At 57.9% G+C, this 17,097-nt stretch overlaps 2 protein-coding genes across 4 annotated transcripts in view; both read left to right on the top strand.

Moving 5' to 3' along the window:
• ARPC1A (actin related protein 2/3 complex subunit 1A) overlaps positions 1-934 on the top strand; it is a 28,867-nt gene extending 27,933 nt beyond the window's left edge. For 2 of the 3 annotated variants that reach the window (XR_003206251.2, XR_012376332.1), the window contains exon 11: positions 535-552. Coding sequence is in view for 1 of the 3 variants with exons in the window: in XM_025863636.2 (XP_025719421.1) it covers positions 535-573 (39 nt within the window). In the remaining 2 variants the exon portion in view is untranslated. Of the gene's footprint in view, positions 1-534 lie in introns of all 3 variants that reach the window. The other variant, XM_025863636.2, reaches the window with a different exon arrangement.
• Positions 935-6,383: 5,449 nt separating this feature from the next.
• ARPC1B (actin related protein 2/3 complex subunit 1B) overlaps positions 6,384-17,097 on the top strand; it is a 13,267-nt gene continuing 2,553 nt past the window's right edge. Inside the window, exons 1-6 of the mRNA XM_073886341.1 lie at positions 6,384-6,526; positions 13,798-13,879; positions 14,469-14,573; positions 15,011-15,233; positions 15,954-16,061; positions 16,841-17,047. Of these exons, the coding sequence (XP_073742442.1) occupies positions 13,816-13,879; positions 14,469-14,573; positions 15,011-15,233; positions 15,954-16,061; positions 16,841-17,047 (707 nt within the window). The 5' untranslated portion in view covers positions 6,384-6,526; positions 13,798-13,815. The remainder of the gene's footprint in view (positions 6,527-13,797; positions 13,880-14,468; positions 14,574-15,010; positions 15,234-15,953; positions 16,062-16,840; positions 17,048-17,097) is intronic.

The following is a 17,097-nucleotide window of genomic DNA, read 5'->3' as shown; positions in this document are numbered from 1 at the left end:
TGCACCCTGGGCATTGCGGCCCCCATGAAACGAGCTCCCAGTGTGACTGGTTACACTCTCACTTTATTCTCTGATCCCTCGGGCCACGGCCTTTTCTCTCCTGTGTATGCTGTACGCTAGGAGGTCGTAGGGCAGTTTCCTGTGGTCCGTCCACCTTTGAGCACCTGCTGCGTGTTGTGCCCCGGGCCCGCCACTGTGTGGCCTGTGAAAACGGAGTGCCTGCCGTGAGGGCCTCTAGGGTGTGGCGAGAGGCACGGGACACGCACGCAGGCAGCCCTCACCAGTTAAGTGCCGCTGGCCCAGATCCTGTGGCTCGGAGCCCTGGCGACAGGGGAGCGCAGGGCTTGGAAGGGCCAGCAGGGGGCCCAGGCCTGGGAGAGCGGGTGTCAGCTGGGCTAAGGCAGATTTGGGGGGGTACGGGGTCTGCACATGAGTCGGCTGGTGGGGAGGGGGCAGTCGTGTGGTGCAGGGGGGCTGGGGGAAGACCCCACATCGTCCTCAGTAACTCTCAGTGTTCTTCCTGCCCTTTTCAAGACCTTAGAGTCTTCCATCCAGGGCCTCCGGATAATGTGAAGCTGAGTGAGCCTCCCAGATCCAGCATGACAAATGGACAGACTGACAGACTGACAGATGCGCTGACGCAGCCCCGCCGTGTGCATGGTGGTGAGGAGAGCCAGCCGCAAGGAGACACTGAAGACAAGTTTTGCGCAAATATCGTTTGTGTGTTTTTGTTTGAATATAACTGGTGACAGTGTTGGTTTTTTAAAAGCAGCCGTGATTTGGGTTTTTCTGTTTTTTGTTTTTGCTATTTCATTCCATTCTTGACCAAAGCTTCTCTTTAGGTAGTTTATTATGGAAAATTGTCACACTAACTTAAAGGAAAGGGTGGGAGACATGTCCATTGTCTGCTAAACAAATAAAAATACTGAATGTGTCTGGTTTTGTTTCCTTATGCTGTTTCCATTAGAAAAATAGGGACAAACGCTTCATTAGACTAGTTTGTTTTTAGGGTAAAATCTTAGATTCTGAAATCGAGCCACCCTCTCCCACCTCTGAGAAAAGAAGCATTTACTGATTGCTGTCTTCCAGCCTCCGAGCGCTGCCGCAGAGCCCGCGCCATTCCCGCGTTGCGCAGGAGGCCGCAGAGGCGCCCGGCTGCTGAGCCTGCTCTGCGGCGCCGGGGGGGGGGGCCGCTCTGTGCCTGGGGCGGGGGCTGCAGGGATGTGCCGTGGGGACAGGAAAGGGACACAGTACCTCAACAGGTTCCGCTAGACATTACGGGGCCCAAACTGAGTTCTCATCATCAGATGGGAAGTTTGACGTTCCAATGCTGAAAATCTTGAGAGGTGCAAATATAAATAATTAGCAAAGGGAGTAAATACGAAGTGGCCTTGAGCACAGCCATGTTCCTGCTCTCCCTGGCCCAGGAGAGGGGGAGCAGTGGGGGTCTGATGGGTTGAGGCCCCTCACCAAAAGAGTTCTTGGCTTTGCACGAGAAAGAATTCAAGAGCAAGCCATTTAGAGAAAGAGACAAAAATTAAGTGTAGAAGTAAGAAAGGAGCTACTTTACAGAGTGTGGGGAAGTGGACCCCACCCCTGCCCGCCACCACTGTTTTGCCTCCAACAGGGGGTTTTATACGTTTTTAAAAATTAGCTGTGCAGGGAGGGGCTTACTCTTTTAACTTTGGGTTTATCATTTCCATCGGGCGGTTTTTCCATTGCCTAGGGTTGCAGAATTACCCACGGGGAGCAGTGGAAAGAATGTCCAAACTTCGTGGCTTTTACTGCCAGAGGGAGAGGGGTCTTGTGATGCTTTTTATGACCTGTTGACTTTTAGGTTAAGGGTCAGCCTAAATCCAAAATGACTTCGATCAACTTGCCCCCCGAGCCTCCCTTGCCTCCTGCCTCACGGTGATTCAAAGACAACCCTGGTTTTAGGACACTGGTAACAGTGCTTCTTGGAGGACATCGTGATACATTCACAAGAGTAATTTTGCCCTTTTGGTGTCTCATGGGGAGCTTTACTTTCCTCCAGGAGAGAATCTCAGCAGCCGAGGGCCTGGCCTGGGGGGCCTGCCTCGTCCCTGTTGGCGGTAGCCACCTTTTGGGACCCCCAATGGCAGGAGCCCCTTTGTGTTACACGTGTTTGCACCTGTGCGTCCGCAAGGCCGTTGTCACGGGACAGACAAAAGTAGATCCTAAACAGGAATTAGCTAAAAGTTTCCTTTTCGTTTCATTACATCACATGGTTTGGCCAGCAAGCCCAGAGGTTTTTAGAGAAACACTGCATTCCCTGAAAGAAACAACGGCAACAAAGAAACAAAAATTTCTAACTTTGCCTCTAAGAACTTAGCCAGAATTGTCTTTTCTCACCCATCCAGCTGGAAACCCCCGGTGCTGCCTGGCCCGGGGCCACAATAACTGCCTATATGGGGTGGGGGGGGCCTCTGGGTGACTGCCAGAGCCCTTTGATTCAGGGCTTTGGGCTTTGATGTCAGGTTATAGTTGTGCCAAGTTGTGTGACCCTGAGTAATCTAGTTAACATCACTGAGCCTCCGTATCCTCAGCTGTAAAAAGGCAGTAAAAACGGTTAGTAGGGGCGCCCGGGTGGCTCAGTCGGTTAAGCCTCTGCCTTCAGCTCAGGTCATGATCCCGGGGTCCTGGGATCCAGCCCCACACTGGGCTCCCTGCTCCGTGGGGAGTCTGCTTCTCCCTCTCCCTCTGGCCCTCCCCCCGGCTTGTGCTCTCGCGCGCGCCCTCTCTCTCTCTCTCTCTCTCTCTCTCTCTCTCTGAAATAAATAAAATCTTAAAAAACAAAACTAATTCCTGTTAGTTACTCAGTAAAGCCGAGGTTCACTTTTAGGCTTGGCACCGGCCCTATTACAGGCCCTGGAGACCCTTAATAACAGTGTGGTAGAGTGGGAAGCAGTGTGTAAAGGATCTTGCTAACCAAAGAAAAATCCAATAGTTCTTTCCGGAATATTCCGAGAATATTCAGCCTCAGAACCCCGACTGATTGCTTAGGCGACTCTCGGTTTGGCCCAACGGCCATCACACAAGTGGCTTAGCTCCCAAGTGTGCCCAACTCTGGAGGCAATGATGTGGAGGGTCAGGGTTTCCCTCAGCGCCTGCAGTGTGGCCAAGACGTGAGCTACCCTGTGTGGACTCAGGTCCCGTGTAGATAAGTATATAAATTATAAGGTTAGGTTATTTATTTATACATGTATAATTTAAATACCGGGTGCAGTAGGTAGAATAATGCCCCCCCCCCAAGGTGTCCATGCCCTAATCCCCAGAACCATGAACTTTGCCGATGTAATTAAGTTAAGTTAAAGAGGAGGAGGAGTCTGGATTATCCAGGTGGGCCCACTGTAATCCCAGGGATCCGTATGAGGGAGGCAGGCAGGTGAATCCGAGATGGGGCCGCGGGTGGGAGTGCCGCTGGGCCTCAGAGCCAAGGAACACAGGCGGCCTCTGGACGCTGGAAAAGACAAGGAAACAAGGTCTCCCCCGGAGCCTCCGGAAGGAACGCCACGCTGCGCACCAAGACCGGGGACTTTGACCTCCAGAAACGTAAGAGAACACATCTGTGTTTTTTTCAGCTGCCCTGTTTGTGGCAAATTGCTACAGCAGCAATAGAAAACTAATACATACGCTGTCAATTCAGAAAAAGGAAGAGATACAGGGTCTGGAACAGTTTTTCCCAAATTGCGGGTCAGAGCCCATTCGTGGTTGTGAAAATCAATTTCGTAGGTCATGATTGGCATTTGAAAAACTGAAACAAGAAAAGAACATTTGGCATAGCAGTAAGGGGGCGTCACGATACCTAGGGTTCGGATATACGTGGGGGTGTGTTCGGGGTCACAGTATACATCACTGTGGGGCATGCCCAGAAGAAGCTGGAAAGGGGCGCCTGGGTGGCTCAGTCGGTTAAGCGTCTGCCTTCGGCTCAGGTCATGGTCCCAGGGTCCTGGAATCGAGCCCCACATCGGGCTCCCCGCACAAGCAGGGGGAGCCTGCTTCCCCCTCTCCCGCTCCCCCTGCTTGTGCGCGTGCTCGCGCTCTCTCTCTCTCTCTCTCTCTCTCTCTGACAAAAAAAAGAAAGTTGGAAAGCCACCACCGTTACTTCATTCACCGGGGGATCCCAGGAAAGGTGCCATAGCCACACCTTTGACGCACTACCTGAGAATAGCTACTGGATCCCCGCACCAAGGAACGCAACTGATAGGAGTTAACTACTCACAACAACCCTACAGGGTTGAAACCTACTGTCACATTTTAAAGATGACAAAACAAGTCCGGGGTGGGGGTGGGGGGCTGGCTGGCGGGCTGGCTGGCTGGCTGGCTCAGTCAGTGGAGCAAGCGACTCTTGCACTTGGGATTGTGCGTTGGAGCCCCACGCAAGGTGGAGAGCGCCCGCGGTAACCGCTAAGCACGCCCCCTGCTGGGCGAGGGCCGGGAGTGGAGATGCCTGGTGAGCAAGACCAGGTGAGTCAGCCCGGGCTCAGGGGCAGGGTGAGGTGACGGAAGCGGACAGGAGGGGACCCTTCCAACTATACCTTGGGGGGTTTCGCTGTAGTGTGCAATCAAACTGATACAAAACCATGTGGCTTGGAAGGGGGTGTGTAACAGGTGCCGCCCCCATCCCGGCCCGGGGATATGAGATGCTAAGCATGTTCTGGGCCCCCTGGGCTTTGTCCACCTCACATGCAGGTGTGGCCTGGTTAGGGAGACACAGGGGTTTCTCCTCCTCCTCCTCACAGGGATCAGGTGGCAATCCCTTTATCTCAGGGAGAGTGACCCATGGTCCCCATGTCGAGGTGGGCACACGCTGAGACACAAGGAGATCAGACTGGGTGTTTCGGGAAAGGTTTTCCTCCCTGGTCTCCCTCCCCACTGCCGGGGCCAGCCCACCACGTCCAGAGTCCAGATGTCTGGAGCTAGGCTGCCCTCTTGTGACCAGGAGGCAGCAAGGCCAGTGCAGCCAGGAGGTAGGAACAGAAAGCCGGAAAGAACCTTGAGGACCTGAGGATATTGCACCAGCCCCCAAAGGACTGCCCTCCTGCAAGTCAGCCAACCCGGAAGTCAGCCTGGGTGTATAGCTGCGTTTCTTGGAAGCCTGAGAAGGGGGGAGTGCAACATCTCCACCCCAGGGCCTGGGGAGGAGGAATCCTCAGGCGTTCCTATTTGTCAGGGTGCTTATAGCAATGGGTAACAAAGTTTCAACTCAAGCCAGCTGAAGAAGTCAAGTCTTTGGCTCACTGGTCCAGAAACCTCTGGAATCAGGTCCGGCTGGAGCTGACCAGTTAGAGTCTGACCAGGGTGCTGGTCATGTCTCTGGGATTTTCTCCACGGCTAGATGGGAGGGCTGGTGACAGCCCCGCAGTGTCTCCTGGAGCCAGGAAGGCTGGTAGTCCCACAAGCTGCAGCTGAAGCTCGCTCGCTCCTGGAGGAGCTGCCATGTTCGGACCCGTGTCCTCCTCTCCACCACCCCCACGGAGGAGGAACTCAGTGTAACAGGAGCCGGAATGGGTGAGCGCAGGGTCCTGCTGGGAGTCCGGCGGACACCTCCAGTGGGGGTTGTAGACACAGTGAGCTAAGAGACACGTCCTGCAGGATAAACTGAAGTTGGCCAGGTGGGGACAGGGTGGGAACAGTGTTCCAGGCAGAAAGAACAGCATGTGTCACAGCCCCGAGACCGGTCAGGGTGGGAGTCTGGCCCCAGACCTTCTGAGTCCGGGAGGGCCCCGCGCCCCATCCGCTGCCGGTGGCCTGGCTGACCCTGGAAGAGAGGACTCCTGGGGAGGGGTCTGACCGGCCGAGAGGGCACAGCAGGGCCTTCACCAGGGTCTCCCCCATCTGCCCCGCCACCTGGCCACATCTCCACTGATGAGGCAGAGGCTAAGGACAGAAAGACCCCTGGGGAAATTCACGTGGCTGCAAGGCCACCAGGCAACTTAAAAGCGAGAAGTGGACCCGCAGCGGAATCAAAGGGCAAGGAGTCCTCATGGAGAGAACGAGCGGGGCCAGCCAGAGTCGCTGCGAGAGGCTAGCGGGCAGCCCTGCCCCGGGCGCGTTTTGCAGCGAGGGCGGGAGGGCGGCCTCGCCTCGCCTTCCTGCCCGCAGCCGGTTCCGGGCCTGCACTGTTTTTGCGCCCCGAGGGTATCAGCTCGCGGAGGAAGGATGGAGAGGGCGCTCTCGCGGCGGCGGGGACGTGCGCGCCCCGCCCAGCTGCGGCTCCGCCTGGGCGCCTCTCGGAGCCTCAGTTTCCCCACGCGTAAAGTTACGAGGAGTGGTCGCGGCTGATTTCTGGGCGCCCGGGCTCCGCGCAGCCCCCACCCCGGCTGGGTGGGCGGGGCCTGGGATCTCGCGGCCGCCGCCACCCGGGTCGCCGCCCCCGTCCCCGCGGGGCTGAGGCTGGGAGGCCCCGCCCCCCGCCCACGAGGAAGTGGCTGCGGCGCCGCGCGGGGCCCAGAGCCGGTTCGGCGCGTCGACTGCCCAGAGTCCGCGGCCGGGGCGCCCCGAGGTGAGGGGCCTGGGGGACCCTCCGGAGGGGAGGGGGCGCCCGGAGGGGAGAGGGCGGAGAGTTGCATGCAGGTGAGGAGGGTGCGGGACGCCCGCAGACGTGGGGGCGTGGGGAGAGGGTGCCTGGGTGAAGGGACACAGGGCTGGGGGCTTGCCAGGTGTGTGGGGTCGCCTGGAGGTGAGGGGACCAGGGGATGGCGGGCCGGGCCCGGGGTCGGTCGGCGGGCGGCCCCCTCCGGGAGAAGGAAATGCAGGGCTCCCTGCCCCCGGCGCCCTCGGGGCGGCCCCGGCCTCCCCCCCGCCCCCCCCGCCCCCGTCGCCCCGGTCTACCCCTTCCTGCCCCTGCCCCGCGATCGGTGCCCCCCGCTATTTCGGGCCGCGAGGGCCCCACGCCCAGTCACTTCCCCTCCATCTTCCAGCCTTCCGGGTTGCTACGGCCGGGAAATGAGCTGGCGCCCCCGCCCACCTTGCCCCCCCCCCCCCCCCCCCCGGCTTGGAGAGAACCCCCCCCCCCTCCCGCCCAGCCCCTGCCCCTGGGGCCCGGGTCCGCGGTCCTCACCGGGAGGGCGTCCCGGACGCCGGACTGAGCCGCCCCTCCTTGGCCGGCGGTGGGAGAGCAGCGGGCCCGCCCTGGGCGGTGACGGTAACACTAAGAAGCCCCGTAGCCAGCCTAGCGCGGGGACGGAGCCGGAGGCTCTGCCGGGGTCCTTCCAGGCTGTCCCCGGACCCCCCGCGCCTGTTAAGGGCACCCGTTCCCCGGGACGGGGGTAAGAGTGCCAGCTTCCATCACTGGCTGATGACCTTAGCAAGCCACCTAACTTCCCTGGACCTCAACCTATCTTATCTGTAAAATGGGGACGTCCTGAGGCTTCCATGGGATCATGGGTGGAAGCACACACAGAGTACAGGTGTGTGCTCTTACTGTTGCCACTACCAGTATAAGGCCTGCCCACATTTATCAAAGTGTCTGGATGGTGCCAACCTCAGAGATTTGGGGTCAGAATCCCACACGGGGCCATGTAGGAGCTGTGTGGCTTTGAGTAAATCTTGACTTTTTGTCTGAGTCTGTTGCCTTCTGTACAAAATGAAGGTTTAAAGAAAAAAAACCCACAAGACTTTTTAGGCTTGCTTTCAAGGGTCTTGGTTAAAACTATTGGGCATTTAAAGATGCCGATAAAGGTAGTTTATGTGTGTCTCTGTGCTCACATCCTCTCAAATAGTTAAATGGTATCCCCACATGTTAGTGTCAGAATTCACTCTTGCCATATTTGTAGTCCTCTGGATTTTTCCACCCTTCCACCATTCTAAAGGGGGGTTATTAAGAACATGTTTGCTTAAAGAAAAAAACAAGTGGCTATTTTCTTAGCACCAGAATGAATTTATGCCACCAAAGAGTGTTAATTTTTAAGTTCCTGTTGGTGTTATTCTGCTTGTTCCGACCCGGTTGTTGAATTGTTATTGCGCTGCTCTTCAGAAAGGCTAAACAAATTAGCAGCAAATGAGAGTTTCTCCACAACCCTGCCAACATTGAGTTTTATGTGTTTTTGGAGTTTGTTTTGTTTGGATTGCTTTATTAGTAAGCTTTAATGGTGCCATTCTATGATTGTTTTCATTTATGTTTCTTGACTTGATTTTTGCCTGGTTTAGAAGACTTCGGGAGCAGACCTGGGGAGGAGGTATTAGCTGGTCTGTCTGGGGTGGCAAGGGCTACTCCATCCACAACAGGAAGTTGAGTAACTGCTTAGCACGTGTGCAAAATGGCTTGCTGGCAGCTCCCTGGAGCTTCTGAGCTGGGTGGGGACTTCCCTGAGTGCCTGTAGGGCCAGGATCTTGCTCCAGACTGCTCCTGCCTGGCTTAGTCTCAGATACAGCCAAACCTCTGGCTTCAGAGGACCTTGGCCAAGTTTCTCTGAAAGCAATAAGGAACCTACAGCCGGTACCTTGTTCAGTCCCAACCTTTTCTGATCGAGATGTGAAGGAAGCATTGGCTGAGGGCATCCAGCCAGTATGGAGAGAGTCAGAATTTGACCCCAGCACTGTAAAAGGAAGGAGCGCTGAGCCAGGCTTCACCTGGCTTGCTCTGCTTTGGAGGGGAGCTGAGTTCTTCCCAAATGCTGAGAGAGGACCTTCTAGATTTCAGGTTTCCAACCTTTGCTAATCATTGACCCTAATCAGGAAGGAAAAGAAAAAAAAAAAACAACTGAGCACGTAGTCCCCAGTAAATATGTACAAATTGCATACAGAGGCCACTGAGATAATTAAACATATTCATTTCTTGTAGCCCATCTCCTAAAGAGAAGGATGGGATTCCTGCAGCCACATTTAAGAACTATTATTGAGCCCCTAGTACGTGCCAGGCACTCTAGTTGGTGGGGAGATACCTGGGTGGACGAAGCACATACCCTGCCCCTAGGGCGCTTACCTCCTCCATATCCCAGTGCGGGGTCTCTGGCACCCCCTGGAGGGAAACCCACTCCCTACTTTGGAGACCCAAACTCCCTCCCAGACCTCAGGCCACCCTTCCCCGTGCTCTCCCAGCCCCAGCCCTGGGTGATCTCCAGCCCGTTCATACTGAGTGTTCACTGTGTGCTGGAAGGATGCAGGGGAAGGGCGACTAGGAACACGGAGACCCTGGCTTTAGGCTGGCAGAGGGGAGCCAGCCAGGGGAGGCTCCGCGTTTGGCCCACACTCCCCCAGCCTCTGTTTCTGGGGTAATGAGGCGCAGATCACTGCACATGGACTCCTAGTCCCAATACCGTCCCCAGAGCCCCTTCCTCCCTCCCTCTGACCCCAACAGTCCAGTGGTCCCACGGTGCTGGCTCACAGAGGCACAGTGACAAGTGGGTGGGTGTTCGGAGGCCATGGCCTCAGCCTGACTTTGTCTCCCCCCCAGGAGCCATTGCTGAGGCACTGTGTTGTCGACACCCTTGGGCAAAGCAACTCTAGTTGGTATTCTTTAGGGTGACTGGTTGGCGGTGGGTCCTAGCCCAGGTCCCATGGAGGTTTTCCTGGGAACGATGACGTCAGAGTTCCCGTGGCAGGGTGGCCAGTCTGACCACCGAGAACAATCCAGTGATTCTCCTCTAGGAGGATGTAGCCCTGAGGCGACAGTGGCCAGAGAAGCTACTTCCCTGTCTGGGTTACCACTTCCTCATTGCTAACTTGGGGGCTGGGAGTCACTGCTGAGGCCCTGCTGGTTTTAGTTGCTTTGCAGAAGTTATGAAAACGGGAAAATGCACCTCTTCCCTCCCACCCCCTTCCCCCAGATCTACCCCCCAGCCCCTTTAAGGTGTTAGTTAATGCAGCATACTATGAGTATTTCTGTCTGAATTCATGCTAAAGGTGATTGGCTGATAGCTGTGTTCTGAGCCTCCCCCCAGCCTGTCCCACTGTGCCTGTAGTCATGTTTATCAGCCCCTTCCTCTCCCGCTTGAGGACCTTTGTTTGGGTCCCAGGGAACAATGGTCAGGGCTCCCCAAGTCCTCTTGGCTGTGTTACTAGTATGAGAGCTGCTGTCTTCAGCAGCACGCACAGCCGGGAACTCTGGAACATTATGCTAGACAGGCTTTTGCAGCCTGGCCCCCCGGGTCTAGATGCTCTTGCCAAGACCCTGCAAGAGGCAGAGACGCCCAGTCACACAGTCTGGGACAGTTGGAGCTGGGAAGTTGGCATTCTGCAGACCAGCGGTGGGCCCAGAGACCCTCAGGGCTGTAGCCCCGGGGCTTCTTCCTCTGGGCCACCAGGGGCTGAAGGGGTGGTGGGGGGATTGGCCTCCACAGCGGCCAACAAGCACCCGGCTCGGCCCCACTGGCGACCTTGGAAAATGGGGGTGGGCAGATTAGCATAGATAGGCCTGGTCCTCCCACTGCTTAGTCTTGTCGTCTGCAGTGTGGATGGTGATGAAGTGCTCCCGCCAAGCTGGATGCCCGTGCTGACCCCACCCAGCGGCACCGGAAGTGCTGGGGGAAGTCCCCATCAGGCCTGCTGACCTGAGCTGAGGGCCCCAAAGCGCCACTTCCGGGGCCTTTGCCTTCCACAGAGAGGCCTTATAAGGAGAGGCTGGGGAAGAGCCATGTGGGAGCAATGTGCTTGTATGTGCATGTACAAGGCTAGTGACGTGTGAGCGTGCATGGCTGGACACTTGGGAGCATATGGGAGCAGTGTGCTTGTGTGTGTGTGCAAGGCTGAACATGTGGGAGCAGTATGCTTGTGTGTGTGCAAGGCTGAACACGTGTGAGCGTGCAAGGCTGGACACTTGTGAGCATGTGGGAGCAGTGTGTGTGTGCAAGACTGGACACGTGAGCACGTGGGAGCAGTGTGCTTGTGTGTGCGTGTGCAAGACTGGACACGTGGGAGCATGCAAGGCTGAACACTGGGTGCAAGACTGAACACGTGTGAGCATATGGTAGCAGTGTGCTTGTGTGTGTGCGTGCAAGGTTGAACATGCATGAGCGTGTGTGGCCTGAGCAGGTGTATCAGCTTTGTCTTCCTCAGCAGTGTTGATCGAGAACCCACTTGGTGCGCTGCTCCAGGCATGCCCCTACCCTGTCCCTGTATGTGTTTCTGTGTGTCCGTGAGACCTGGGCTGCCCCAGGAACCTTCCAGAGCTTCCTGCTGTAAATAAAAACAGGTTTTGCATCTGGGGAGTGCAGGAGGAGCAGGGCCTACAAGGTGGTGAGCTGGGGGTCAGGAAGCCAGGCCCGGCAGGATTTGTGGTGCCGCCTGGGGCAGGCCAGTCACTGAGCCCTCGATTTCCTGGGGGACAGTGGGCTACATGCAGCCCGTCTGTCTCTAGCGGCTGGGCCCCAACTCCATGCTGTGCCTTTCAGCAGGGCCTCTGGCTCAGCCACGTGGGTAAGCTCAGCCTGAACAGGTGGCCATTCTCCTGAGGGGCCTGATAGGTGCCCACTAGTTTCCTGGGGTGTTCAGGGCTCAGGCCCAGAGCTGGGGAGAAGCCTTCCTTTAGCCCAGTCCATGGGCTGCAAACCTGCCAACGGGTTCCTGGTGACACCTGCCAGGTGCGACTGGGCAGGTAGCTTCCCCTCGCTGAACCTCCACCTCTCCGTCTGTCATCTGGGGCTGTGGCCTCTGAGCACTAAAGTCAAGAACACCTGGGGTGGGGGGATGGGTGAAACAGGTGAAGGGGACTAAGCACACTTATCTTGAGGAGCGCCGAGTAACGTATAGAATTGAGTCACTATGCTCTACATCTGAAACTAAGAGAACACTGTGTGAACGCTACTGGAATTAAAAGAAAAATGCCTGGACTGCTTAGAGCTAGCAAGTAAGGAGCATTCAGGAAATGTTGGGTGGTGGTGGTTTTTTGGTTTTGGGTTTTTTGTTTTTTTTTTTAAGATTTTTAAGTCCTCTCTACACCCAACATGGGGCTTGAACTCACAACCCCAAGTTCAGGAGTTGTATGCTCTACCGACTCAGCCAGCCAGGCATCTCAGTAGTTTTATTTTTGTTTTTAATTTTTTTTTTTCTTTTTAAATCAGAGTGAGTGAGCACAAGCGGAGGGACAGAGGCAGAGGGAGAAGCAGGCTCCCCGCTGAGCAAGGAGCCCGATGCGGGACTCGATCCCAGGGCACTGGGATCATGACCTGAGCCGAAGGCAGACGCTTAACCAGCTGAGCCACCCAGGCGCCCGTTTTAATTTTTAATAAAGAACTTCCTCTGCTGGGTACTAGTGACAGTATACAGCTGGCTTCCTCACGTACTTAGGGAGCACCAACTACGTGCCAAGCACCCAGGCACCGGGGAAAGCAGTGTGGACAAGACCCGTGAGAACTGTGTGCATCCAGCTCTGGAAGTCCCAGCTCGGCGGGGGGGGGGGGGGGCACCACAGGTGTTGTGAATGAGAACCGCCTAACGAAGGCTCGGTGATGCTTCTCTGCGGGGAAACTTCCGTCGGGAATAGGGAGCGCTGGGGTAGGGGCCGGTGGCTGAAGCTGCAAACAGCGGTCAGAGAGGGCGTGGCTGAGAAGGTGGCCTTGGAACATGGACTTGAAGGGCAGCAGCCGGGGCTCGCCATGCAGGCCCCCCAGAGGAAGAGCTCCGGGGGCCGGGGGAACACCCAGTGCAGAGGCCTGAGGCCCGTGGGCCTTGGGATCAGCCGCGGGGCTCCCCGGGGAGACGGATTCCCACTCGGGTGGGTCGTGGCTGGATGTTACCCCGTGGGAGCTGCGTCTCCTGAACACCTACTATGTGCCAGGTGTGGCTTAATGGTCTTATTTTACCCTCTCAATGGCTCTGGGGGCAGTACGCCTGTTCCCATGGTGCAGGTTGGACATTGAGGTTTGGAGGGGTGAGCCATGTGCCCAGGGTCAGTCACCGTGGGCAAGCGTGCAGCCTGGCTCCGCCACAGGCCCCGCGGCTGAGTGGGGCAGTGGGGAGAGCATGGGTTTGAGGAAGCGCTGTTCACTTTGGGTCTTTCCAGATGAGGAGGACTCTGCCGAAAGGAACAGGGGTGGGCAGAGCTGGGCACAGGGTCGAGGGGGCGAAGGGACTGCCTGTCACCCACTGTGGTGTGTAGCCCACCCCGCCTCGGGCTCAGGGGCGTCTCGGAAGCTCAGCGGCAGAGGAGGAGGCTGGGAAGCTGCAGTCTGGGCTGGGCCCAGTCCTGGGGGTGCCCCCAGCTCTCCTCTGTACTCGCCTTCACCCCCACAGTCCAGCCAGCCACTCGGGGCCCCGTCCTGCCCTTCCTGTGGAAGGAACAGCGAGTGGCTTTTCTGGACGAGGACGGGATGTGTCTGTGTGTCGGTCCGTGCCCCCACCTGCAGGCCCCTGCAGACCGGCTACCTCCCCTCCCTCTCCCGAAAACCAGAGCTCCGGGCGTGGAAGGCTGCCTGTTGTGTGCTGGGCACAACGCTCATTTCATCCTCAACCCATCTTTTTTTTTTTTAAGGTTTTCTTTATTTGAGAGAGCGAGCACGAGTTGGGGGGAGGGGCAGAGGGAGGCGTAGAAGCAGGCTCCCCGCGGAGCAGGGAGCCCGATGCGGGGCTCGATCCCAGGACCCTGGGATCACGACCCGAGCTGAAGGCAGACGCTTCACCGACTGAGCCACCCAGGCACCCCTCACTCTATCCTTCTGCAGGGGAGGGGGCCCTCTACCCTTGAGGAAACTGAGGCACAGATGATGAGCGACACAGGCTCAGCACACCCCACTCACGGGGAGGCCAGGCTGGCCCCTGCTGCCCTCCCACGAGGTCGGCTGGGGCCTCTTCTGGGATCAGAGGCGGGGCTGACTGGAGGTCCCTTCCCCTCTCCAGCACAGGAATTGAGCGGCCATGGCCTACCACAGCTTCCTGGTGGAACCCATCAGCTGCCACGCCTGGAACAAGGACCGCACCCGTGAGTGCCGCTGCCACAGGATGGCAGGGGGGATGCGGGAGCCCCTGGAGTACGTACAGGCGGTAAACCGGCCAGGCGCCCTGGACCGTGGGCTCTGAGGGCTGGCTGTCCTCCTCCTCCACCTCCGGTCGCCAGTGTGGAAGAGGGGATGGACGAGCTCTGGGCACACGCGGGGCAGCCAGCCAGGGGGCCCTGCTGCAGGTGCCGCTGGGGAGGGAAACACGCAGGTGGAGGGAAAGCACTGGAGGCAGAGGGGATGGTTTGGAAAAGGTGGCCAGGGAGGTGCTTTGGAGGAGGTGAGGGAGCCGGCCATGCCAAGGTCCAGCGGCAGGAGATCGTGGCACTGTCTGGAGCAGCAAGGAGCCCAGGGCCGGAGTTGGGAGCAGAGGGCAGAAGACTGCTGTGGGGGTGCCTACGGGTGCAGGTGAAGGATGGCTAGTTGCAGGGGAGGGGTTGCAAGGTGCTTCAGGGAGCCCCACGCCAAGGCAGAGGGGTGAAGGGTGCTCCTGGGAGAGGGGTCTTGAGGGAAGGGGGAGCCTGGGCACGCACACCTCCTCCCACTCCCTACCCCCAGCCTTCTCTCCTGCAGAGATTGCCATCTGCCCCAACAACCACGAGGTGCACATCTATGAGAAGAGCGGGACCAAGTGGGTCAAGGTGCATGAGCTCAAGGAGCACAATGGGCAGGTGACAGGTACGTCAGGCTGACTGGGATCACTCTCTGGAAAGGAGATGGGATGGCGCAGGGCCACCCAATCCACTGTGTTAGGTATGATAGTTTGGGTTGCAAGTAACACAACCCTAATTCAAACTGGCTTAAGTTACAAAGGGATCATGTTGACTCATGTTGGCTCATGTTGCTGAAAAACTGAAGAGGTTTTGGGCTTCAGGGAAGGCTTGATCCAGCAGCTCAGTTCGGCATTACCAAGGACCCATTTCTTTTCTGTCTCTTGGCTTTCCAGCACGTTTGGTAATATTTTGGAGAGACGTTAACACTCTCAGTATTTGTTCTAAGTGGCACCCCCTGGAGCAGCTTGCATCCAAATTGTGGCCTCAAGCCCCTCCCCTACATGGATGCCAGAGAGCCTTTCTGCTTGGATGGCTTCAGCCTGTTTCGTCCCCATCCCACAGGCATCGATTGGGCCCCCGAGAGTAACCGAATCGTGACCTGTGGCACAGACCGCAATGCCTACGTGTGGACGCTCAAGGGCCGCACGTGGAAACCCACCCTCGTCATCCTGAGGATCAACCGGGCTGCTCGCTGTGTGCGCTGGGCCCCCCAGGAGAACAAGTTCGCTGTGGGTAGTGGCTCCCGTGTCATCTCCATCTGCTATTTTGAGCAGGAAAATGACTGGTGGGTGCCTGGGCAGGGTCAGGGTCAGAGTGGGTTGGGATGGACCCCGGGGCTGCAGACCAAAAGGTGGTGGGACTAGTGTCCCAGAGAGCACTGGACGGGGTGTCAGGAGCCCTGTTCACAAGACCCTGGGGAAGTACGTCCTCTCTGGACCTTGTAGGTGAGGTGCCGGGCACTGCCACAGCCCTATCTGGGAACTAAGGGCACAGATCACCCCAGGACCGCCTCTGTGAGCATTGCCTAAAGCCCTGCGCACACACTCACATGGACCCCCTGACAGCCCTCTGGACTGGGCGTCCGTTGTCCCCACTTTTCAGATGAGCAAAGTAAGTTGCCCTGAGGTCAGGTCACTTGTCGGAGATGTCCAGCCTGTCTTGCTTTTTTCTCCTGGGTCCCTGAGGGCAGAGGCTAGGCTGGCGTCTGGGGGACCTGAGATCGAATTCCGCCCTGGCCAGTTAGCTGCTGTGTGACAGCCTACCCCAGGCTTGTCGTGAGGTTTAAAGGCCACCGGGGATAGAGTTCCCAGCTGGAGGGGACCCTGCTCCCCACTGGCCTGATCCAGGCCCTGAGAGGCCTGTGGGCCAGGAGTGCCCGGGCCTCTCCCTCTGGGGACTCTGGGGGGGTCTGCAGGGCCCCATGGGAAGGTAGAGGCCTTGGGACACTGAGGCCTTGGGTGCTGAGTGCTGGTCCCCATCCCCTCTACCTGTCCCATGTGTCCAGGTGGGTGTGCAAGCACATCAAGAAGCCCATTCGTTCCACTGTCCTCAGCCTGGACTGGCACCCCAACAACGTGCTCCTGGCCGCAGGCTCCTGTGACTTCAAGTGCAGGTGAGCGGGGGGCCCCTGACATCAGCAGGGGAACCAGGGTGGAGGGAGCCCCACGCCCTGCCTTCCAGACCAGCTCTGCCACCAGCAGGATGACCTGGGGCCTCAGTCCAGCATCTGGGAGGCTTTGCTTTTGGAGGGGTCGCCATTGGGTCCTGTCTACAGCCCGTGGAGAATCTTGGCAGGATGTACCCCTTGCTACCTCTTCATGTCGGCAAGGGCTTTCCTAGGTCCTCCTCTCCTTCAGTTTCCTTGTCTTCACCTGAAGGACAATGAGTGGGTATGCTTCTCACACTAAGGCATAAATGACTGAGAAGCTTAGACAAACCTGCCTCATTATCTCGGGCCTGGAAGGTAGTGTCCTCAGTCCCCATTGGCTGTTTCTACTTCTGGGCCTGGCACCCATGAGCTTCCTGATGCCAGGGGCTCCCAGCTTCAGACAGATGGCCTGGGTCTCTGAAGCGCCGCCCAGGAAACAAGGCTCCGGCAGGCTCCAGGGGCGGCCCCTGGACATGGAGAGGGGTAATGTCCGGCTGAGGCTGTTGGTGGGTGGGGAAGCTGGTTTGTGGGCACCTGATCTGTCCAGGGACCCCGTGCTGGCCTCAAGCCCCAGACTCGTCCAAGTGTGAAGATGCAGGTCACAAAAAGCCGGCTCTGTAACCACAAGCCCCCGGCTGGGCACTCTGGCCTCACCAGGCCAGTCTGGGAGAGAAGTCCCCTGCCAGGCGCCTCCCAGACCCCCTCAGCCACTGCGGTTTGTTTCTCTTGGTCTCTCCTGGCAGGATCTTCTCGGCCTACATCAAGGAGGTGGAGGAGCGGCCAGCACCCACCCCATGGGGCTCCAAGATGCCCTTCGGGGAGCTGATGTTTGAGTCTAGCAGTAGCTGTGGCTGGGTGCACGGCGTCTGCTTTTCGGCCAGTGGCAGCCGTATGGCCTGGGTCAGCCATGACAGCACCGTGTGCCTGGCTGATGCCGACAAGAAAATGGCGTGAGTACAGGCCACAGGGGTCGGCGGGGGGGGGGGGGGGGGGGGGGGGC

The sequence above is a fragment of the Callorhinus ursinus genome, unplaced genomic scaffold (assembly GCF_003265705.2).
Source record: "Callorhinus ursinus isolate GAN/ISIS: 27379988/994484 unplaced genomic scaffold, GSC_fseal_2.0 scaffold70, whole genome shotgun sequence".
NCBI lineage: Eukaryota > Metazoa > Chordata > Mammalia > Carnivora > Otariidae > Callorhinus > Callorhinus ursinus.
Note: the sequence above shows the minus strand (reverse complement) of the source record. Positions and strands in the feature narration are given on the sequence as shown.